The sequence below is a fragment of the Mesoplodon densirostris genome, chromosome X, assembly GCF_025265405.1.
Source record: "Mesoplodon densirostris isolate mMesDen1 chromosome X, mMesDen1 primary haplotype, whole genome shotgun sequence".
In the NCBI taxonomy this organism is placed as follows: Eukaryota; Metazoa; Chordata; class Mammalia; order Artiodactyla; family Ziphiidae; genus Mesoplodon; species Mesoplodon densirostris.
In genome coordinates, this window is record NC_082681.1 from 15594418 (window position 1) to 15619260 (window position 24843).

General features: G+C 42.4%; 1 protein-coding gene across 1 annotated transcript in view; it reads left to right on the top strand.

Annotated features, from left to right (window-relative positions):
• Positions 1 to 5015: 5015 nt before the first annotated feature.
• The window catches only part of MCF2 (MCF.2 cell line derived transforming sequence), a 101058-nt gene continuing 81230 nt past the window's right edge, over positions 5016 to 24843 (top strand). The window contains exon 1 of the mRNA XM_060086698.1: positions 5016 to 5175. Coding sequence (XP_059942681.1) covers positions 5091 to 5175 — 85 coding nt within the window. The 5' untranslated portion in view covers positions 5016 to 5090. The remainder of the gene's footprint in view (positions 5176 to 24843) is intronic.

Consider the following 24843-nt stretch of genomic DNA (forward strand, 5'->3'; position numbering starts at 1 on the left):
GATGAATGGATAAAGATGTGGTATATATATAAAATGGAATACTTCTCAGCCATAAAAAAGAAGGAAATTTTGCACTTGCACCAACATGGATGGACCTGGAGTTATTCTGCTTACTGAAATAAGTCAGAGAAAGACAAATACTGTATGTGAAATCTAAAAAATAAAACAAACAAATGAATATAATAAAATTCACAGATATAAGGACAAACTATTGTTATGAGTGGGGGAAGGTAAGGAGGGAGGGGCATGTTAGGGAAAGGGGATTAAGAGGTACAAACTACTATATATAAAATAAATAAGCTACAAGGATATATTGTACAGCACAGGGAATATAGCCAATATTTTATAATAACTTTAAATGGCACAAAATCTATAAAAATTTTGAATCACTATGTTGTACACCTAAAACTAATATAATATTGTAAATCAACTATACCTCAATTAAAAATAATTCAGTGGTTTTTAGTATATTCACAGACTTGAGCATCCATCAGCAGAATGAATTTTAAAATATTTCATTACCCTAAAAAGGAACTTTAATCCCCTTAGTTTTTACCCATACTCCCTCCATCCTCCCCATTCTCTGACAATCATTATTCTACTTTCTGTCTCTATATATTTGCCTATTCTTGACATTTCATATAAATGGGATTGTAAAACATGTGGTCTTTGTGACTGGCTCCTTTCACTTAAGAAGGGAACTCAAGATTTCACTTAAGGGGCTTCCCTGGTGGCGCAGTGGTTGAGAATCTGCCTGCCAATGCAGGGGACACGGGTTTGAGCCCTGGTCTGGGAAGATCCCACATGCCGCAGAGCAACTAGGCCCGTGAGCCACAGCTACTGAGCCTGCGCGTCTGGAGCTTGTGCTCCGCAACAAGAGAGGCCGCAAGAGTGAGAGGCCCATGCACCGTGATAAAGAGTGGTCCCCGCTTGCCACAACTAGGGGAAGCCCTCGCACAGAAATGAAGACCCAACACAGCAAAAATAAATAAATTAATTAATAAACTCCTACCCCCAACATCTTCTTAAAAAAAAAAAAAAGATTTCACTTAAGATGAGAACTCTTAGGATTTACTGTCTTAACAACTTTCATATATAACATACAGCAGTGCTAATTTTATTTATCATGTTGTACATTACATCCTTAGTACTTATTTATCTTACAACTGGAAGTACTGGAAGTACCTTTTGACCACCTTCATCCCTTCATCCAATTCTCCCTCCACCCAACCCCTGCCTCTGGTCACCACAAATCTGATCTCTTTTTCTATGAGTTTGTTTGTTTGTTTTTAAGTATAATTGACCTACAACACTATGTTATTTCCTGGTACATAGCATAGTGATTCAATATTTCTATACATTACAAAATGATCACCATTATAAGTCTAGTTACCATCTGTCATCATACAAAGATATTACATTATTATTGACTATATTCCCAATACTATACATTTCATCCCTGTGATACTTATTTTGTAACTGCAAGTTTGTTACTCTAAATCTCCCACACCTATTTCATTCATCCCCCCATCCCTTTTCCCTCTGGCAACCACCTGTTTGTTCTCTGTATCTGTGACTCTGTTTCTCTTTTATTATGTTTATTTATTTATTTTTAGATTACACATATAAGTGAAATCATATGGTATTTGTCTTTCCTTTGTCTGACTTATTTCACTTAGCATAATACCCTCTAGGTCCATTGAGGTTGTCATGAGTGGCAAGACTTCATTTTTGATTTATGGCTGAGTAATATTCCATTGTGTGTATATATACCTCATCTTCTTTATCCATTCATCTGTTGATGTACATTTAGGTTGCTTCCACATCTTGGCTACTGTAAATAATGCTGCAATGAACATAGGAGCACACATATCTTTTTGAATTGTGTCTTTGTTTTCTTTGGAAAAATACCCAAAAGTGGTTTTGCTGGATCATATAGCACTTCTATTTTTAATATTTTGAGGAACCTCCATACTTTGGCCATAGTGGCTGTACCAATTTACATTCCCACCAGCAGTGTACAAGGGTTCCCTTTTCTCTACATCCTTGCCAACATTTGTGATTTCTTGTCTTTTTGATGATAGCCATTCTGACAGGTGTGAGGTGATCTCTCATTGTGGTTTTGATTTGCATTTACCTGATGATTAGAGAAGTTGAGCACCTTTTCATGTGTCTGTTGGCCAACTGTATGTCTTCTTTGGGAAAATATCTATTCAGTTCCTCTGCTCCCTTTTTAATTGGGTTGTTTGTTTGTTTGCTTGTTTGGGTTGTTTGTTTTTTGGTGTTGAGTTGTATGAGTTCTTTGTATACTTTGGATATTAACCCCTTACCAGATACATCATATGCAAATATCTTCTCCCATTCAGTAGGCAACCTTTTTGTTTTGTTGATAGCTTCCTTCGCTGTGCAAGAGCCTGTTACTTTGATTAGGTCCCATTTGTTTATTTTTGCTTTTGTTTCCATTGCCTGAGGAGATATATCAAAAAAAAATATTGCTAAGACCAGTATCAAAGGGTATACTGCCTATGTTTTCTTTTAGGATGTCAGGCCTTACATTTAAGTCTTTAATCCATTTTGAGGTTATTTTTGTATACGGTGTGAGAAAGTAATCCAGTTTGATTCTTTTGCATGTATCTGTCCAGTTTTCCCAACACCATTTACTGAAGAGGTTCTCTTTTGCCTGTTATATATTGTTGCCTCCTTTGTCATCGATTAATTTCCCATATAGGTGTGGATTCATTTCTGGGCTCTCTGTTTTTTTCCATTGATCTATGTGTCTGTTTTTGTACCAGTACCATACTGTTTTGATTAATGTAGCTTTGCAGTATACATTGAAATCAGAGCATCTACTGCTTTTATATTTAGAAAATTCTTTTTCATTGTTAATTTTCTAATACCTTTCTGAACGTAAATTTATTTTTCTATTTGTTTTCTTCTTTATTTAGAAAATGTGTTACTAAAAAACAATTGCCCACTGTGAAAAATTTAACATAATTACTTATAAAGCAAAAAGTGAGAGCTCCCCCATAACCAAGTGACTCCCAGTTTCACTCTTGAGAGATCACCACTGTTAGCGATTTGTATCCTTCCCAACCATTGTCTATGCATACACATATGTATAGTGTTTAAAAAGTGGGATCAAACTATAAATATTGTTTTGCATCTTACTTTTTTCACTTGACAGTATAGCAGGGCATCTTTCCATATGTGGATCAATCACATATTTTTTTGTTATGCTAAGTAAAGCCTTCTCCACCCCAGATTATAAAAAATATCCTCCTATATAGTCACCTAGTACTTTTATAGACTGCTATTTTTATTAAATAAAATAATAAATGTTATTTAAATAGACTGCTATTTATTTTTAACTTTAAAGTTGTTGTAAAAGAACAACAACTGTAGCATCAGTGGAATTGTTAATGTCATCTTGTCCACAATAGAGGGGACAACTATAAGTCATTGCTCCTCTTCCCTCTGCACATATTTAAGAGAGGGGCTGGAAAACATTCTGCCTGTGCACTGACTCATTCAGACAGAGTTTAAACTGGTTAGAGGAAGAGGTGTGTGTGTGTGTGTGTGTGTGTGTGTGTGTGTGTGTGTGTGTGTGTGTTGTTTTCCTCCCCTACTCACTCTTGCCTTTTGTACTTGCCTGCACCCATTCTCTGGAGGTATAAATCAGTGATTCCCCATAGAGTGTTTAAAAGATGGACTTGGAAAGATTGGCCTATGTAACATCAGATCACTCTCTTGCCAGAAAATTTTGAAAAGGATAAGGATTAAAGAGAGAAATGGCACTTGCAATTCCCATAAAGATTTCTAGCATTGGAGCAAAGTCGTGGCGAATTCTGACAGCACTGACTCAGTTTCAGACTTGCGTTTTTCTATGCTGACATCCCCTGGCCTCTCCTCCAGCAGCCGCAGCTTCCTGGGCAGCGCTCCTTTCCTTCCAGGCACTACGGAGTCTCATCTTTCATCGGCCTCATCCCTGGGGGCTTTGGGGGTAAGGAAAGAGCTCCGGCTCCTTCCTTTCCCACTTGGCTTCTTTACGGGGTCACCTCCTCTTGCCTTTCCGTTTTCTTGTGCTCTCTGTGTTCTTGAGCCCTCCCGCTCGAGGGCAGGTCAAGGTTCCAAAGCCCCTGAGGGATGACAGCCCAGGTGTCTATACAGGGAGCTTCCTGAGACCCCAGCGTTCGAGAATCAGGGATCTGGAGGGCACAGGACTTAGCATCCCCAAGGGGTAGGAATGTGTGTGTGTCTGTTTGCGCTGGGGGTGGGGAGGGCATATTCTGGCTTCAGCACACATCCTTTCAGACTCTCCAGGGCTAGTGTCCTCTCGGCGTCAGCAAGGACAGCAGTCCCGGCAGGGCCACCTGCAAGCGTCCTCACGGAGCAACTCCGGCGCGTGGCGAATCTTTGCCTCGGCCAGTGCTAGCCGGATGCTAAGGAATCGCCAACAGTTGCAAGAGTTGCCATGGGAGTGCGAGGCCCGGCCGTCTCCTCCCACCACGTGTGCTCGCCTCGGCCGGCCTTCCCTCCCCTGACAATGGGCGTCTCTGCAGGGGTTCTCTCTTTAGGCTACCGGAGTCCCTCCTCCACATCCCCGCCTCCCATCCTCCCGGGAGCTAAGGGGGGAGCGTGTGTGCGCTCCCTGGAGGAGTGGCCCTCGCGGCGGCGGCGGCCAGAAGCGCTGCACCGGAGCCCCAAACTTCGAGCAAGTTCCCGGACTCTGGGCGCGCCGCGCTCTCGGCCTCCAGAGCTCCCGTCCCCACGAGCGCGCTCGGGAGGGCGGGCCGCGGTGGCGGCACGGCGGGGCCGAGCGGGCGGGCGGCAGAACTCCCCGGCCGTGCCCGGACGCGCGGGGCCGGAGGCGGAGTGGAGTTCGGCGGCGGCGGGCCGGGCCGGGCTCCCGCGTGAGGATGGCGGAGGCGGCGGCGGGCTCCCGGCCCCACCTGGGCTCGGCCTCCGGGCACGAGCCTCGGACCCCGGCGCCGCAGACCCCCGCGCCGGGCGGCAGGACGCCGGGCCTGCCCTGGGACCCGGACGGCTGCGCGTCCGTGCCGGCCACCCAGGCCATCTCTCTGCAGGTGGACATGGACATGGCCCTGCAGCGCATACGGATTTCCGATAAGTACGGCAAGAGCTACCTCTGCCTGCTGCAAGCGGTCTTCTTCTCAGGTAAGTTCCCTCCTCGCGCACGCCGCCCGGCGGCCTCCGCCTCCCGCCGCGCTCGCGCGCCCCTCTCCGCCTGCGCTCCATCCCCGGCCGCCCGGCTGCCGAGCACACTTTGTCTTCCCTTCGCCCGCACACGCTTGTCCTCCCCCGCTGCCAGCGCCCTTGGCCGGGCAGCCGTTGTTCCTCCGGCCCCGGGCCGCGCTGCAGGGGGACCGTGAGAAAGTCCGGGAGGTGGTGTGAGGACGTCTCCGCCGTGGCTAGTTCAGGTCCCCTCTCCGCTCCTCACCCGCTCCCGTGTGTCGCTGGAGAGACGGGGCCAGACGGTATCTTCCAACTCCGCATCCCGCCGACCAGAAGCCCCCCCTCCCGGGGATGCACTTCACTTGTAATATCGCCTGAATGCTGCAAAAGTGGCGGCGGGGGTTGAATAATACGTTTGGGGAAACCAAATCCAAAAAGGCGCTGTGATTCGGAGACCCTCGGCGCCGCACTTGGAGGGGGAGTTGTAGAGAAACCGTGCCGCCGCCGCCGCCGCCGGCAACTCGGGCTTTCTTACACTCGGGCTAGTGCATCTTTCCAGCTGGGTCCATGAGTTTCCTGTCTCCTGGGGTCCTCACTATAGGACAGACATAAAAGAGCCAACAAACCCACGCATCCTTTACTGCCACTGCCGCGATTTGGGTGAGGGATGTGAGCAGTGAGCGGGGGACGGTGGACGTGGTCACTTGCCAGCCGTGATGCACACAGTGATGCACACGCATCTACCTCGCCGGAGGTGCCAAGCTTTGGGGTTGGTGCAGCGGGGAAGGTGCAGCAGGCTCTGGGCTCTGAGGAGCTAGGTTCCTACGGGTCCATGCGGACTGGGGCTCGGGAGCAACCCGAGAACAGGGTGCAGCTCTGGTACCTTAAGTTCCGCCAGGGCTTTTCAGACAAGTTCTCAAGGTACTGCAATTCATGGACGTGTCTTCCTCTGCTCCCGTGGCGGTTTTGCTTTAGCAGGTGCTCAGCCTTGCAGTGGGAGTTTTGGCAACCCAAAAATAGACTTGGGGACAATTTTCTGAAAATCAGGTAGCCCTCACACACGTTCCAAATACTTTCCTTCCTTATTCGGGGCTAGCCTCGAATCCAAAGGAGGCCACGGCAACCCCTGTCGTTAGACCGCAGTAAGTCAAGGCTTCGGCCTGAGCGTTTTCAGGTCCTCCCTGTTTGGTATTTGGGGTGGGCACTATTGGTTTCCATGTGTAATCAACCATTAAGGGGAGTGCAGTGATGGGGCACACGCTCCTTCAGGTATTCAGCGTCTGGAATGGGTTGGGATGATACAACAGACCCTCACTGGCAGCTGGGCAGCTCAGGGGAGTGTGGAAAGTGCTTTGTGTCTTGTGTTTGCCTCATCCATCTTCCTAAGAGTGAAAAAAATCTCCATAGGAGAAATGTATGCTTTCTCACCAAAGTTCAATTAGCTATGCTATGAACTGTCAGTTGACATTTCTACCTCCAGTGATTTCTCTACTTCTATAGTTGTGTGGTGTTTCATCTTCCATACCTTTGAAGGCTCCTGCATGGTGGCAGTTGCCTCGGCATTATGATGTGTCACAGCACCTAAATGACACCGGTTGCTGTGCTGTGTTTTTACAAGAGCGTGTGGTGCTGTTCTGCCTTTCAGCATTTTTAGCAGTAACATCTACCGCCGGATGGACCAACAGAATGTCCCGGAAGTGGTCTGTAGCTATGCTGTTAGGACACGCACCCTAGGATGAGAGTTTTACGTGTGAAAGGGATTTCATCTATTAAAAAAAAATTCCTCTATTTAAGAATATGTTTACAAGGTTTTTTACTGTGGTACAGAACTTTCTGAGAGATCTTTTCAGTAATGACCACTTAGAGACTGCTCGCTACCAGGACATGCCACGGTGCAATAAGCTAATTACACCTGTTTGTGCAGGATCTGCTGCGGGGCAGCCAGAAATAGGGTGGTTGACTCTACTTAGGGAGTTAAGGGAAGAGTTCGGGGAGAGGGTGATGCATGATTTGAATCTTCAAGGATGCATACAAATGTCCAGGTGGACTGGGGATGGGGATGGAGTGTGGTGGGGAAAGGTAGGGAGAGGTTATCTAGGCAAAGGAAATAAGATGTGCTGAAACAAGCAGAAAGGTGACAGCATAGTAGGTTTGGGGAGTCGTTTCTTTCTTTTTTTTTAATGATTGGAGTGGAAAGTGTGGAAAATACAGGAGAGAGATTAATTTGGAGAAGTAGGCAGAGGCTGGATCAGGCATATTAAAGGGCTTTATTTGGAGGGCAATGGGGAGCCATTGGAGTGTTGCAAATAGGGGAATAGAGCAAGGCTGCTGCATATGGTTGTACAGGTTGTGCACTGCAAAACCATGAATGATGCCCTTACTGGGGTGGTACAGGGCACGGTGTGCACAGTGGCTGGCAGTGCCAGTGCATAGCAGGGCTTGTTGCTTTTGCAGATACCACTCTGGTGGTTGTGGGGAAGACACAGTGTGTGGAGTGTGCAGCAGAGAGCCGGAAGACCGGAAGTAGGGGGGCCAGTTAGAGAGCAGTTGTAGCATGCTGGGCAAGAGTGGACGAAGGCATGGACTGAGTCAGTTCTGGGAATGGGGAGAAGGGGAGAAGCTGGAGGAATTGAGATGGTAGAATTGATTTGACTTGGTGACTCCTTGCGATGTTTGAGGGACAGGGAAGGAGACTAGGTTAATTCCAGGTTTGTAGTTAGGGTGAAGGGGTGGGGAGAGATATCATTAAGATAGGGAATGGAGGATGGAGAGGAAATTTGGGGTTCAGAGTTGAGAGCTTACTACAGCTGGGAAGAAGTGAATATTATTTCTTACAGTCATCCGTGGTGCTCATTAAACAACTCCTGGCACAGAAGTACTTTCCTTAATTACTTCTATGCATTGATAACTCAGTCTAGCCTAGATGGAGCCCACATTTATTATAAAATTACCTTCTGAACTTACCTTTAAATAAAGATGTTTTCTTCCCCCCTCAAATTTTCCTCACCTGATGATGGGTGAAAAACGAAAAAAAAAGAAAGAAATGTTTTGCGTTCCTTGCAGGACAAAAGGACTCTAACTATACTGATCTAAGGTAACCTTAGATAACTCAGAGAAGTAGTTGTGAAAACCTGTTCACTGCAAATTTGATTTTATCAGAGTTTAGCTGTGTAAATCACAACAAAAGTTAATTATTCAATATACATTGGAACATAGTATAAAAATGTTTTCCAATGATGATGGGTCACTTACTGGGCAACGCTAATTTCTGAGTTGTTCCGCATAACTGATTTTCTGGGTAACTGAGGTTCAGCACTTGTTACCGCTTTTCCCTCGCCCCAGGCTCTAACCATTTTGGATGGAAACCTTTTCAAAAAGATTATTTACCTTCCTGACTCCTGAGCCTGGAAATAATTGTATCTTTTCTTGATGATTCAACATTATCCTTATAATAGCATTAGTTATTTTAATTCGCTGTATATAGTGTTGCCTCAAGGGCTCCTTAAGTGTGGCGGTCTGTTTGTCCCTGCATTAAATTGGGCACAGATGTTCTGCCTCTTAATTGGTAATGCCTGGTTTTCTAATCGTTCCATATGTCCCCTCTCTGTTAGTTGCCATTTCTTGCTGCTGTTATTTTAACTCTTTCTACCAGCCAGCAGTTACTGCCTAATCCTCTAAGCTCCCTCCTTCGTTGCCCCTTCTGATGTGTTGTTATGAACTAGGAAATGAGATAACCAAACTTGTTACAGTTGTTTGCAGAATACGAGTAAATAGACTATGAGTATTTGGGGAGCCTGCTTCTACTAATGTATATGACCTTTAACACATGGAGTCTGTGATATCTCTTCCGGTTGCCTTAAAGGTGTTTTTTTTTTTTTAATTGAAGTATAGTTGACTTACAATATAATGTTAGTTTCAGGTATACAACATAGTGATTCCATTTTTTATAAATTATCCTCCATACAAAGTTATTACAAAATATTGCCCGTGTTCCCTGTGCTGTACATTACATCCTTGTATCTTATTTCACACCTAGTAGTTTGTACCTCTTAATCCCCTTCCCCTATCTTGCTCCTCCCTCCTTCCCACTCCCCTCTGGTAACTACTAGTTTGTTCTCTGTATCTGTGTGTCTGTTTCTGTTCCTAAAAGCTTAACAAATTTTTTTCCTAGTACTTAGTTGTGTCCTGGAGAGTTGATGCTGTTTTTGTTTTGTTTTGTTTTTTGGCTGCACGGTTTGTGGGATCTTAGTTCCCCAGCCAGAGACTGAACCCGGGCCCTCAGCAGTGAAAGCGCAGAGTCCTAACCACTGCACAGCTAGGGAATTCCCTTGATGCTGTGAAAAGTGTTATCAGTGAAACATGTTCTCTCTTAAATTAAGCTATTACAGTATGTGAAATTGTGATAGTTTACTCTCTTGTAAAACAAACAAATAAGCAAGTGTGTTCAAAATCCATCAGAAAATTGAGATGCATTTTATCCATTGCATTTTTCAGGCATGCCTGCAAGTGCTCGGCCCTAGGAGGCACTTCAGTCTTTAGGAGTTGCCCCCAAGGATTGAAAGCAAATGTCCCTCTACAGCATCTTCTCAAGCAAGCACCCTCTGAAGGCTCAATAAAAAACCTGCTCCCCACCTGCCCCAGTGCAGAAGCAGAGGTCAGCCGCCTAAGAGAGATGCCTCTTATCTGATCCTGCCAAGGTCTTATCCAGAACCCGGCAAGAGGCCAATGTCACAGCCCTTCCTTTCATTTATTTTTCACCCAAACCCTCCCCTCATTGTATATGCATATGCACGACAAATGTAAGGATCTGACTGGCTTCTTGTTCCTTTCAGGACTGGGAAGGTGACACTGAGCAAAGACCTAAGGGATTGTAGATTGTCACCAAGAGGGGGGTCTGAGGGAGTGTTCTGGGCAGAGGGGACAATCGATGTAAAGGCGTTGAGATGACAAAGTATTGACAAGTTCAAGGAACGGGAGGAAAACCAGTGTGGCTGAAGCAGTGTGTGTGTGTGTGTGTGAGGAAGCCAGAGAGGTAACAGGTCTGGGTCGTATAGGGCTTGGTAAGGACTTTGGCTTTTACCCTGAGTCACATGAGGAGCCACAGGAAGGTTTTTTTTTTTTTTAAACATCTTTATTGGAGTATAATTGCTTTACAATGGTGTGTTACTTTCTGCTGTATAACAAAGTGAATCAGCTATACATATACATATATCCCCATATCTCCTCCCTCTTGTGTCTCCCTCTCACCCTCCCTATCCCATCCCTCTAGGTGGACACAGAGCACAGCACCGAGTTGATCTGATTTTGAGCAGAGGAGTGATTTACCTTGCTCTGGATGCTATGTGGAGAATGAGGTAAAGGCAGGAGAAAGGTGACAGCAGGGAGACCAATTAGGAGACTATGACAATCGATGATGGTAGCTTAAACCAGAGAGTTGATACTGGAGGTGATGAGCAGTGGTGAGAGTCTGGGTGTATTTTTGAAGGTAGAGACAAAACAATTTGCTAATGGTTTCGATGTGGGCTACGAGAGAAGAGGGGTGTCAAGGATGGCAGGAATTGTCACGGATGGAGATGGAGATGCTGGCAGGGAGAGCGGGGTGTGGGGAAATCATGAGGCTCAGAAGTTTGGTTTGGGGGGAGGAGTTCCCTGGCGGTCCAGTGGTTAGGAGTCGGTGATTTCACTGCTGTGGCTGGGGTTCAGTTGCTGGTCAGGGGACCGAGATCCCGTGAGCCGAGCTGGGCGGGTCCCCTGCAAAGAAAAAAAAAAGAAGTTTGGTTTGGGACTTGCTAACTTTGAGGTGCCTATTCAATGTCCACGCAGAGATCTTGGGTTGGCAAATGGATATAGGAATCTGGTCTTCAAGGAAGGGATCTGAGATGGGGATATCAATTTGGGAGTCATCAGAGGTGGTATTTAAAGCCTGGATGAGTGAGTATAGAGAAGAGATCAGTCAGAAGAGACAGTTGTTTGTTTCCCCCCTGTGAAGACTTGGGGATGACCCCTTCCCCAGAGCAACATTCAAGAGAGCAAAAGGGACTCCCCTGGTGGCACAGTGGTTAAGAATCTGCCTGCCAATGCAGGGGGGAACACGGATTCGAGCCCTGGTCCGGGAAGATCCCACATGCCGCTGAGCAACTAAGCCTGTGCACTGCAACTACTGAGCCTGCGCTCTAGAGACCTTGAGCCACAACTACCGAGCCCATGTGCCACAACTACTGAAGCCCGCACGCCTAGAGCCTGTGCTCCACAACAAGAGAAGCCACCGCAATAAGAAGCCTGAGCACCGCATCAAAGAGCAGCTCCCACTCGCTACAACTGCATGAGAAAGCCTGCACGCAGCAACGAACACCCAACACAGCCAAAATAAATAAACAAATTTATTAAAAAAAAACATGAGAGCACTAGTGGAATCAGTGCTCCAAAAAGACAGATCATTTCTGTGGTTTGTTGTTGAAATGTTTGCACTGTCCGATTTGCTCACAGGTCACTTTGACTCATGTTCCTTTGCTCAGAGTATGGAACCAACATAATCTGTGCCGGGGGGTAAAGAAGAGGTAAACGAGGAAAGCTCTCCAAAGAGAGAAACTACAACTTCAGCACTAAACGAGCCTTCTTTATGCGTCAAGAAATCTGCAGTTTAGTCATTTATGGCTTAAGTTTCATGCTGCAGATGAATTCCTTCCCATCTTATTCTTTTCTTCAGTAGGAATATTAAGCAGCCACTATTGCTTCCCAGTTGAGAAGACCTTCATCAGTTACCTCCTATCATTTTCAATACATGGTATAATTTCCTTTAAAACAATTATATTTTAATGGAAAAATCAAAGGCTGATGGGAACTTGGAAAGAAGGATCAGTTTATACTCATAATAAAGTTTGGGGCTTTATAAAGTAGTTGGATTAGCAAATATAGTGACACTTTTTTTTTTTTTTTGCGGTACACAGGCCTCTCACTGTTGTGGCCTCTCCTGTTGCGGAGCACAGGCTCCGGACGCACAGGCTCAGCGGCCATGGCTCACGGGCCCAGCCGCTCTGCGGCATGTGGGATCTTCCCAGACCGGGGCATGAACCCGTGTCCCCTGCATCGGCAGGCAGACTCTCAACCACTGCGCCACCAGGGAAGCCCAGTGACACTTTAATATATTGAAATTTACTCTGAAAAGTAATTATCTCCTTTCTGACTTTCTTTCAAATATTTATCAATGATACTGTTACCTCTGCCAGGAAGAAATTAAGTCAGCTCGTTAACCCTGCAGATGCTGGGAAACCAGACGTTTTAGCAGCACTTATAATTTACATTTGTGTATTTGTCTCTGGAAAATTATGAGCCAGCAACTTGATGGGATATGTCTGCTCCGTTTTCAGATAATTGTTTACACTAATCTGAAAAGGGAAGGAGAGCCATTCCCAGCAAGGAGGAACAGAAAAGAGTTTTCTTAACAAGAAGGCAAACAGGGAAAACAGGATCCCATTCAAGTTTTTTTTAACAGCTTTATTAAGATATAATTCACATACCATACAATTAACCCATTTAAAGTGTACATTTCAATAGATTTTAGTATAATCACAGAGTTGTACATTAATTACCACAAGTTTAGAACATTCCTATCACCCCAAAAAGAAACCCTCATACCCATTAGCCATCACTCCCCATTTCCTCCCAACAGCCCTTCCCACCAGCCCCTGGCAGCCACTAACACACTTTCTGTCTTTAAAGATGTGTCTAATCCACAAATTTCAGACAAACAGAATCATAATAGATGATCTTTTGTGACTAGCTTCTTTCACTTAGCATAATGTTTTCAAGTTTCATCCATGTTGTAGCATGTGTTAGTATTTCATTCTTTTTATCTGGCTGAATATTTTAATTATCCATTCTTCAGTTGATGGACACTTGAATTATTTCCACCTTTTGTCTATTATGAATAATGTTGCTATGAATATTCTTGTGTAAGTTTTTGTGTGGACATGTTTTCACTTCTCTTGAATATATATCTAGGAGTCGATATGCTAAGTCATAGAGTCACTGTATGTTTAATCTTTTGAGGAACTCCCAGACTTCCAAAGCAACTGTACCATTTCACATTCCCACCATCATTGTATGAGGGTTCCATTTTCTCCACATCCTTCTGAGAACTTGTTACTCTCTGTCTGTCTGATTCCAGCCAGCCTAGTGGGTGTGAAGTGCAAAGTGGTTTCACATTGTGGTTTTGATTTGCATTTCCCGAATGGCTAGTGATGTTGAGCACCTTTTCATGTGCTTATTGGACATTTGTATATCTTCTTTGGAGAAATGTCTATGAAGATTATTTGCCCATTTTAAAATTGGTCTATTTCTGTTTTTACTATTTAGTTAGTTCTAAGAGTTATTTATATAGTCTGGATTCAAGAATCCTTATTAGATATTAATTTGCAAATATTTTCTCCCATTCTGTGGATTATCTTTCATTTTCTTGATGGTTTCATTTGAAGCACAAGCGTTTTTAATTTTGAAGTCAAATTTACCTATTTTTCTCTCTTTTTTGAGTCTCTGTTTTCAATTCTTTTTTTAAATTGAGGTATAATTGACATATAACATTATATTACTTTCAGGTGTACAACATGATTCAATAGTTGTGTGTATTGGAAACGATTACCACAATAAGTCTAATTAACATCCGTCACCACACATAGTTACAAAATTTTTTTTCTTGTGATGAGAACTTTTAAGATTTGCTCTGTTAGCAACTTTCAAATATGCAGTAAAGTATTTTTTTAAAATTTGTGTATTTATTCATTCATTTATTTATTATTTATTTTTGGCTGCATTGGGTCCTAGTTGCGGCATGTGGGCTTTTCGTTGTGGCGAGTGGTCTCTCTCATTGAGGCATGCGAGCTCAGTAGTTGTGGCGCACGGGCTTAGTTGCCCCGCAGCATGTGGGATCTTATTTCCCCGACCAGGAATCAAACCCATGTTCCCTGCATTGGAAGGCAGATTCTCAACCACTGGACCACCAGGGAACTCCCAAGTTTTTTGTTTCTTTTTTCTTTTGCAGTACGCGGGCCTCCCACTGTTGTGGCCTCTCCCGTTATGGAGCACAGGCTCTGGATGCACAGGCTCAGCGGCCATGGCTCACAGGCCCAGCCGCTCCGCGGCATGTGGGATCTTCCCGGACCGGGGCACGAACCCGTGTCACCTGCATCGGCAGGTGGACTCTCAACCACTGTGCCACCAGGGAAGCCCCCAAGTATTTTTTAAAATTAATTAATTAATTTATTTATTGGCTGTGTTGTGTCTGTTGCTGCACGTGGGCTTCCTCTAGTTGCAGCAAGCAGGGGCTAAACTTCATTTCAGTGCTCGGACTTCTCATTGCAGTGGCTTCTCTTGTTGCGGAGCACGGGCTCTAGGCACGCCGGCCTCAGTAGTTGTGGCACACGGGCTAAGTACTTGTGGCTTGCGGGCTCTAGAGCACAGGCTCAGTAGTTGTGGTACATGGGCTTAGTTGCTCCGCAGCATGTGGGATGTTCCCAGACCAGGGCTTGAACCCGTGTCCCCTACATTGGCAGGTGGATTCTTATCCACTGCACCACCAGGGAAGTTCCCCAAGTAATTTAAACTATAGTCACTCTGCTGTATATTATATCCCCATGACTTATTTATTTCATAACTGGAAGTTTGTACCTTTTGTCCCTCTTCACCCATGTCCCCCACCCCATCTCATCTCCCACCTCTGGCAACCACCAATCTGTTCTCTTTGTTTGTTTGTTTTTTAAGATTCCACATCTAAGTGAGATCATCATATGATATTTGTCTTTCTGTGTCTGACTGACTTCACTTAGCCTAATGCCTTCAGGGTCCGTCCATTTTGTCACAAATGGCAAGATTTCCTTTTTTCTATGGCTGAATTATATTCCATTGTGTGTGTGTGTGTGTATATATATATATATATATATATATACACACACACACACACACACACCACAGCTTCTTTACCTATTTATCCACTGATGGACACTTAGGTTGTTTCTATGTCTTGGCTATTGTAAATAATGCTGCAATGAACATGGGGGTGCATATATCTTTTTGAGGTACTGTTTTCGTTTTCTTTGGATGAATACCCAGAAGTGGAATTACTGTATCATATGGTACTTCTTTTTTTTATTTTTTTTATTTTTATTTTTTTATTAGTTTCTGCTTTATAACAAAGTGAATCAGTCATACATATACATCTGTTCCCACATCCCTTCCCTCATGCATCTCCCTCCCTCCCACCCTCCCCATCCCACCCCTCCAGGCGGTCACAAAGCACCGAGCTGATCTCCCTGTGCTCTGCGGCTGCTTCCCACTATCTATCTACCTCACGTTTGGTAGTGTATATATGTCCATGCCTCTCTTTCGCTTTGTCACAGCTTACCCTTCCCCCTCCCCATATCCTCAAGTCCATTCTCAAGTAGGTCTGTGTCTTTATTCCCGTTTTACCCCTAGGTTCTTCATGACATTTTTTTTAAAAATTCCATATATATGTGTTAGCATACGGTATTTGTCTTTCTCTTTCTGACTTCACTCTGTATGACAGACTCTAGGTCTATCCACCTCATTACAAATAGCTCAGTTTCGTTTCTTTTTATGGCTGAGTAATATTCCATTGTATATATGTGCCACATCTTCTTTATCCATTCATCCGATGATGGACACTTAGGTTGTTTCCAGCTCCGGGCTATTGTGAATAGAGCTGCAATGAACATTTTGGTACATGTCTCTTTTTGAATTATGGTTTTCTCAGGGTATATGCCTAGTAGTGGGATTGCTGGGTCATATGGTAGTTCTATTTTTAGTTTTTTAAGGAACCTCCATACTGTTCTCCATAGTGGCTCATATGGTACTTCTATGTTTAATTTTTTGAGGCACCTCCATACTGTTTTCCATACCAATTTACATTAACACCAGCAGTGCACAAGAGTTCCCTTTTATCCACATCCTCTCCAACACTTATTTCTTGTCTTTTCGACAATAGCTATTCTAACAGGTGTGAGGTGACATCTCACTGTGGTTTTGATTTGCATTTCCCTGATGAGTAGTGATGCTGAGCATCTTTTCTTGTACCTGTTGACCTGTTTTTTTCTCTTGTCTTCTTTGCTTTCGGTGTCATATATAAGATAATATTGCCTAACCCGAGGTCACGAAGAATTCCATCTATATTTACATCTGAGTTTTATAGGTTTAGGTCTTACATTTCAGTCTTTGATCCATTTTGAGTTGATTTTTGTACATGGTGTGAGCTAGGGGTCCAACTTCATTCTTTTAACCATGTGCATATATACAGGTGTTCCCAGCACCATCTGTTGAAAAGAATATTCTCTTCCCACTAAAATGTCTTGGTACCCTGGTTTAAAATCAGTTGATCATAGATGTAAGGGTTTATTTCTGGACAATTCTATTCCACTGATCTATCTGTAAGTCTGTCATTATATCTGCATCATACTGTCTTGATTACTGTAGCTGTATACTAAATTTTGAAATCATCAAGTGTGAATTTTCCAACTTTGTTCTTTTTCAAGATTGTTCTGGCTATTCTGGGACACTTCATTTCCACATTAATTTTAGGATTAGCTTGTCATTTTTTGCATAAAAGACTAGCCAGGATTTTACTAAGTATTGCATTGAATCTGTAGATCAATTTAGGGAATGTCTGGATCTCATTTTTTTAGTTGTACAAATTGAGGTTCCCCCAAATATAGGGCATTCCTATTTAAAGTATTTGGGAATTATTTACTCTAGCTCTTTTCTGGCCCATCAGTGCTCACATTGAATGATTACTCGCCTGTAGATTTTCAAGAGTTCAGTTAGGATTATGATATATTACTTCATTCTTATTATGGGAATTATTCTAGAGACCCTGCTAGAAGCTTTTAAGAGGCATAAAACAGTAAATATCCACAAGCGTTCTCCCAAGGGAAGATAAATTCACAATGAAGACAAAAACAACAAAATATAATCACAAACTGAATTGCCTTAGTGCTTGTGATTCAACATTTGGCATGTGAGTCTGTGTGGGACTAGTGTGGGTTAACATACAGAAAATGAGAAGCATGTGTTTTTATACCACATTGACCAGGAATCTACAAAAGACCTTTCCAGGCTGGACGAGACCATTTGTCAATCAAATGTATAATCCCCCTCCCTGTGGCAGGAGATGTCTTTCAGGAAAATAGATTGCAGTGACTAGACAGTTAAGCTTGGGCCAACTCTGCCGTGGATTTCATGATGCTTTAAGCAGGAAAAACATTTTCTAATCCTGATTTTTACGTACAGTAAATCACCACATATGTAGTTCTCTTTATGGCATGATTCAGTCCCTCTCAAAATTTACCTATATGTATTGGGTTCCGGAGTAATGAATTCACTAGGCTGTAATTGTTAGTCAGGTTCCCAAGACAATGGCAGCTCCCGCCCCTGTACAAGGAAAACATGCTGTCTCTGTTGGGTGGCTTTTAATCTGAAGGAGGGAGGAAGGAAGAGCTTTCCATAGTCACACTCTTAAACACCTGCAAGAGACACAGGCGAGGCCCAGCAACCTGGGACACCCAGCTCCTGGGTGGAGGTTCCACCTTGTCACTGCCTACCTGCTGCGCCTCATTTTTCGAAATCATGTGCTTTTTGGCCCTCTCCCTTTCATCCCTCTCTCTTCTTGGTTTTCTCCTCTTTTTTATTACTCCTTTTAAACATTTCTCTCTTCCTTGCCTAGTGCCTTAGGTGCTTCTTCTTTCTCTGTGTGTGTGTGTGTGTGTGTGTATGTGTGTGTGTGTGTTTTGCTTTTGGTAAGGGATTACCTTTTATTTTTCCATTTTCTTGTGATTTTATTTTTTCTCTGTTCCAATAAAACTTTATTTACAAAAGCAAGGAGTAGGGTGGATTTGGTCCCCAAGCCATAGTTGGCCAACTGCTGCTCTAGTGAACTCTGTCATACACCTGCCTCGTTAAAAGAATCACCTGGCCTTTGGGGTGAACTACAGATTCCATTGTCTTTTTTCTGATTCAGATTTAGGATGAAGCACAGGAATATGCATTCTTTTCAAACATATCAGGTGATTTTTTTTTCGCAAGGGACAAGTTGGGGAAACACTGATCTAGGGTATAGTTATTCTTGCTTTGTAATATTAGAAAACCACAAATGTTTATTTCCAGTTTTAACTGATTAATAATGACTTTTCCAATACATATCTGATCAAGGTTGAGTCAAAAGGACTTTAATATTTGGTTTCAATTTGCTTTGGCAGATTATTTTGATTTATATTATTATTATTTTTTAAATGAAGTATAGTTGATATACATTATATGTTACAGTTGTATAAAATTTACAATTTTTAAAGGTTATACTCCATTTATAGTTATTACAGAATATTGACTATATTCCCTGTGTTGTACGATATATCCTTGTAGCTTATTTTATACATAATAGTTTGTTCTTCTTAATCCCCTAACCCTATATTGCCCCTCCCCCTTTCCCTCTCTCCACTGGTAACCACTAGTTTGTTCTCTATATCTGTGAGTCTATTTCTTTTATTATATTTACTAGTTTGTTGTATTTTTTAGATTCCACATATAAGTGATACCATAGTATGGTACTGGCACAAAAACAGACACATAGATTAATGGAACAGAATAGAGAGCCCAGAAATGAATCCACACTTACATGGGCAATTAATCTACGAAAAAGCAGGCAAGAACATACAATGGCAAAAACAGAGTCTCTTTGATAAGTGGTTCTGGGAAAACTGGACAGCTATCTGTAAAAGTATGAAATTAGAACATTCTCTAACACTATGTACAAAAGTAAACTCAAAATGGATTAAAGACCTAAATGTAAGAGTAGAAACCATAAAACTCCTAGAGGAAAACATAAGCAGAACACTCTTTGACATAAATCATAGCAATATTTTTTTGGATCTGTCTCCTAAAGTAAAGGAAATAAAAGCAAAAATAAACAAATGGGACCTAATTAAACTTGAAAGCTTTTGCACGGCAAAGGAGACCATTGACAAAACAAAAGGACAACCTACAGAATGGGAGAAAATATTTGCAAATGATATGACTGATAAGAGGTTTATATCCAAAATATATAAACAGCTCATACAACTCAAAATCAAAAAAATGAACAACCTGATTAAAAAATGGGCAAAAGAACTGAATAGACATTTTTTAAAAAAGGACATGCAGATGGCCAACAGGCACATAAAAATATGCTCAACATTGCTAATCATCAGGGAAATGCAAATCAAAACCATAATGAGGTATCACCTCACAGCTGTCAGAATGGCTGTCATCAAAAAGACCACAAATAACAAATGTTGGCGAGGATACGGAGTAAAGGGAACCATCGAACACTATGTAAATTGGTGCAGCCACTGTGGAAAACAGTATGGAGGTTTCTCAAAAAACTAAAAATTAAAAAAAAAAGAATTACCATGTGACCCAGCAATTCCACTCCTGGGTGTATATCCAAAAGAAACAAAAACACTAATTCGAAAAGATACATGCACCCCTATGTTCAGACCTTTATTTATTTATTTATTTATTTGTTTGTTTGTTTATTTATGGCTGCATTGGGTCTTTGTTGCTGCTCACGGGCTTTCTCTAGTTGCAGTGAGTGGGGGCTACTCTTCATTGCGGTACGTGGTCTTCTCATTGCGGTGGCTTCTCTTGTTGCAGAGCATGGGCTCTAGGTGCACGGGCTTCAGTAGTTGTGGCATGAGGACTCAGTAGTTGTGGCTTGCAGGCTCTAGAGCGCAGGTTCAGTAGTTGTGACGCATGGGCTTAGCCGCTCCGTGGCATGTGAGATCTTCCTGGACCAGGGCTCGAGCCCATGCCCCCTACATTGGCAGGTGGATTCTTAACCACTGCTCCACCAGGGAAGCCCTTATAGCATTATTTACAATAGCCAAGACATGGAAACAACATAAATGTGCATTAACAGATGAATGGATAAAGAAGATGTGATACTTGCACGCATGCGCACACACACACACACACTGAAATACTACTCAGCCATAAAAAAGAATGAAATTTTGCTATTTTCAGCAACATGGATGGACCTGGAGGGTATTATGCTAAGTGAAATAAGAGAAAGACATTTTCTTTTGTTTCTAAATTAAATTATTTATATACAATCAGTTTGGGATTGTGGAACTTTTCTATGGATATAGATACATTAATTCAGTTCAACATGTATTGATCACCTCCACTGTTGGGATATTTCAGTGAACAAAACCCACAAAAATCCCTGCCTACAAGGAGCTTATTTCTAACTGGTGAGAACAACAGTAAAGAATCCATGTGTATCTAAGCATTTTACTAAGCTGGGATCTTCCTCCTTACCTTGAACTGTGACTTGCATTTGAATGTGTTTACTTAAAAATGATTTCATATTGAAATGTGTGATACACACAAGAGTACAGGAAACATAAAATATATAATATAAAATCATTTTGTTATGTTATTAAAATTTTTTCCTTTCATGGAAGACAAAGAGACTACTACACATTCAGGGACACTGGGTTCTCTGTTCATCAGACGCTCACTTGCACTCCTGTGCCACTGATAGTTAAGCTGAAGAATTAGCTGCTCAGTATCAGTCTGATGACAAGAAAAGCCATAGGGAGTTATTTTAAATAATATTTCCCCTATTTAAACTGAAATGGTGTGATTATATATTCTTAGACTCTTTGATAACACTGAAAAGTAATATGTGTATTTGCAGGACATCTTTGTGTTTGCACGTGCCAGCCGGATCATGTGATTAGTCACAGAGCAAAAAGCAGGGGCCCTGTTTTTCTTTGCCATTTTGCACTTGTCAGTTTCCAACAGAGGGTCAGTTTTGCTTCCTTCGTTAACACATTCCAAGGACCATTGACAGATGTTGTGTGTTCTTTTGCATGCCTTATAAGCTAAAGTAAGTCATTTTAATCGGATTTACCATTGCAGATGCTGTGTATTTCAAAATTAGATTGTCTGAACCCAAGAAAAGATGAATAGCCACGGAATAGATCTGGCATTTGGTCATATGTCTACATGGATATTGTGAGTTCTAATATTAGTGGGTCATCTCGTCTTCTTTTATAGCTTGTGCTTTAAATAGCTGCTCTCGAAAGGCTTGACGTTATAATAAAAAATTTAAAAAGAGCCTAATGTTAATATTTACATGTTACTGAGTTAGTGTGTTTAGAATCATCTAGTGGTGGCGGTAGTGATTTTAAGCTCATGTCCATTTGCCTGCTCATTTGCACCATGGGTACTTGAATGAGTATGATTTGGATGAATAAAGTGATGTCCCTTTGTTTTACATGCTTTTTTTCTCAAATTTCTATTGTTAAGAAATAATTTGGAACATTCAAAATTGTGTGATGAAGAGGTTTTTTTAAAAACTGTGCTCTCAGAAGTACCCACGGAAGCAAATTCTGAAAGACATTTATTTTCATAACAGGTAATGTATGGTTTTGAAGATGATGCATAATTGTATATAACATATATGACATATGTATATAATATATATCCTCATATACATATTAAAAAGCCCTTTACCAGAGTTCCAGCATTTAGCAAAGATCCTGTCAATTTTTATGGAGTATAAATTTTAAAAGACACATGATCAAGTCACAAAAGCGCTTTCACAGTGCAGAAGAGTAAATAAAGGCTCCACGCTGCAGTTTTTTTTTTTTTTTTTTTTTTTTGTGGTACGCGGGCCTCTTACTGTTGTGGCCTCTCCCGTTGTGGAGCACAGGCTCCAGACGCCCAGGCTCAGCGGCCATGGCTCACGGGCCCAGCTGCTCCGCGGCATGTGGGATCTTCCCAGACCGGGGCACGAACCTGTGTCCTCTGCATTGGCAGGCGGACTCTCAACCACTGCGCCACCAGGGAAGCCCAACATGCTGCAGTTTTTAACCATTTCTTATCAGTGTGAGCGTCTTCATATTGCCTATTGACTTTACAAGTGATATGAAAGACGACAGAATGAATTTTCAGAACCAGCCATTTTAATTACATACTTATTATTTCCAATTCTCTGGACTATACGCATGCACAGAAACACATAAACATCGGAGTTGGCAAAAGTTACAGAAATGAACAGTTCCCCTTCATTTGTCTCATGCATGACAGGCTGAGGGAGCTCACTACCACTGACTCCCCTCCTTGGAAGCAGGTCAGAGGCCATCGACCTTGGTATAACGTTGAGTCATGCTGCACACTGAAAATGCTACAAATGAATGCTGGGAGGTATTCAGCACAGATTAGGCCACAAAACCGTTTTCTTTCAACTTTTTATACATCATCTATTTTATCAGTTTAGTGCTCGATGTCCTTTCTCTGTGTGCTCACAGTATCCTAGGCTCAACACTATTGTAACACTTAGCTCCCAGATGAAGAGCCCATGAGGCTGGGCCAGCGTTTTCACTGGTTTCTGTGTCCCCAGCGCTGCTCGGGGCATGGCAACAGATGGGAGTCTAACAAAGGTTTGTTGAAAGAAGAAATACACAAATGATGAGAGTGGCTGATAGGTAAACGAAAAGGACACTTAAAGTTGTTTTGAAATGTGGATTCCTGATTTGTATTCCTATTCTCTCCTTCCAGCCTCTCATTCCTTCCTTCCCTTTCCCATCATCCTTTAGAATTCCACTTCGTGCTACTGTGGGTAAAATCATCCCACGGTTCTTCCCTTCAAAGCGCAATTAAAAAGGCTGAGCATCCGAGCACAGCCATATCTGTGGATGTTCTTCCCCGAATTGGAACCTGTTCATTCTTAAGTGCCGTGTAAGCGGGTTCTAAAACACCGCTGAATGCATAGTAGGTACTCAGGCCACACTTGCGAATGTTTGAGTTGACATTATACATGCCTTTAATGCCACCACAGAGTTCCTTTGATCTTTGTTGCCACATCTAACTGATTTTTCTGTTTCCATTTTAGCCTGTGTCTAGTCACCACATTTGCCCTTCAGCTCTATCACGGTAAAACTCTCCCTGATATGTTTTCTTTAAGTGATCACTAAAACAATTTTTAATATGGTCTTTCAAAATGGATGCTTCATGAGAAAAGAAATCTGTGATAAGAGCCACGGCCAAAACCGAAACATCTATAATGATTACGCACATATAGGTGCATGCTAACGTTGATGTTTTAAAATTATTGTTTAAGTGGTGGGTAGAAAATATTATCTTACTGTCCTTGAAATTTGCATTTCAAACTTTACAAATGCCGTTGAGGGTCTTTACAAATGTTTATTGATGATTCCTATTTCCTTTTCCGTGAAATGCCTGTCTGTGTTATTTTTTCCCCATTTTTCTGTCATGTGGTTTGTCTTTTTTTTAATTGACTTACAATCTTTTATATATCCTTGATACTATTTGTTTGTCACGTATATGTATTGCAGTATCTGCTTCTAATTTGTGGCTTGTCATCATTTTCTTTATGATGTCTTTTGATGAAAGAAAACTTTAAATTTAGTGTAGCCTAAATTATCAATCTTTTCCTTTAAGCTTTCTGCTTCTTGCATTTTGTTTAAAAAATTCTATCCTACCCACAGGATATACACATATTCTCCTGTATTTTCTCTGATCTGATGCCTAACGCTGTAGGCTTTGAATCTCCACCAAAGCATGACCATTAAAACCAAGTTCTAAGTCACCTTGGATTTAGCAGCTGCCTTGGGGCAACTTCTATTCTGAGTTGGCTTCTCTCAGAATATTTGGTAATGGCTTTGGCCCCTGAGGATTTCCTTGTCTTTCCTGCCAACTCAGCCATTCATTGGAAAGAATTTAATTTTATTTTCCCCACCATGTTTTTATGTTTTGTAGCAGGAAGATTTTGCAGGATTTTTAGTCCCCTGTGAGACCAAAAAGGGAAAACTCCTTCATGTTTGTCAAACTTGAGAGTTCAATTTTTATATTCAAAGATGATATCATCTCAGAGTTTTCCTTGTATACAAGACTTGAGATATGGATAAGGAACCATGACCTAGTCTCCTATTTGCAGATGAACTGAAAGATGGGAGTGGTATTCTGGCCTAGAAGCAGCCCGTGGCTGTTTGGGGAGGGTGGGAAGCATAATGCTAACCCAGTCATTATCTGCCACTGCCTGAATACTAACTTGTACACTAAACCTTTTAAATTGTAATGTTATATTTTCTTTCTTCTATAACAATGGCCAATGTTTATTGAGCACTTACCAGACACTTTTCCATGTCTTTGCATGTATTAAAGACTTTACTCATTACAATAACCCTATGAAATAGGTACTGTCATTTTCTCCATGTTACCAATAAAGGAAATTGAGACACAGAGAGTTTAAGCAGCTTGTCCAAGGTCATACAACTTGTAAGTGGTAGAGCTGGAATTGGAATATAGGCAGCCTGTCTTTGAAGCACGCACTCAAAAGTACTTTGCTGGGGGCCTCCCTGGTGGCGCAGTGGTTAAGAGTCCGCCTGCCGATGCAGGGGATACGGGTTCGTGCCCCGGTCTGGGAGGATCCCATATGCTGCGGAGCGGCTGGGCCCGTGAGCCATGGCCGCTGGGCCTGCGCATCCGGAGCCTGTGCTCCGCAACGGGAGAGGCCACAACAGTGAGAGGCCCGCATACCGCAAAAAGAAAAAAAAAAAAAAAAAGTACTTTGCTGGGCTT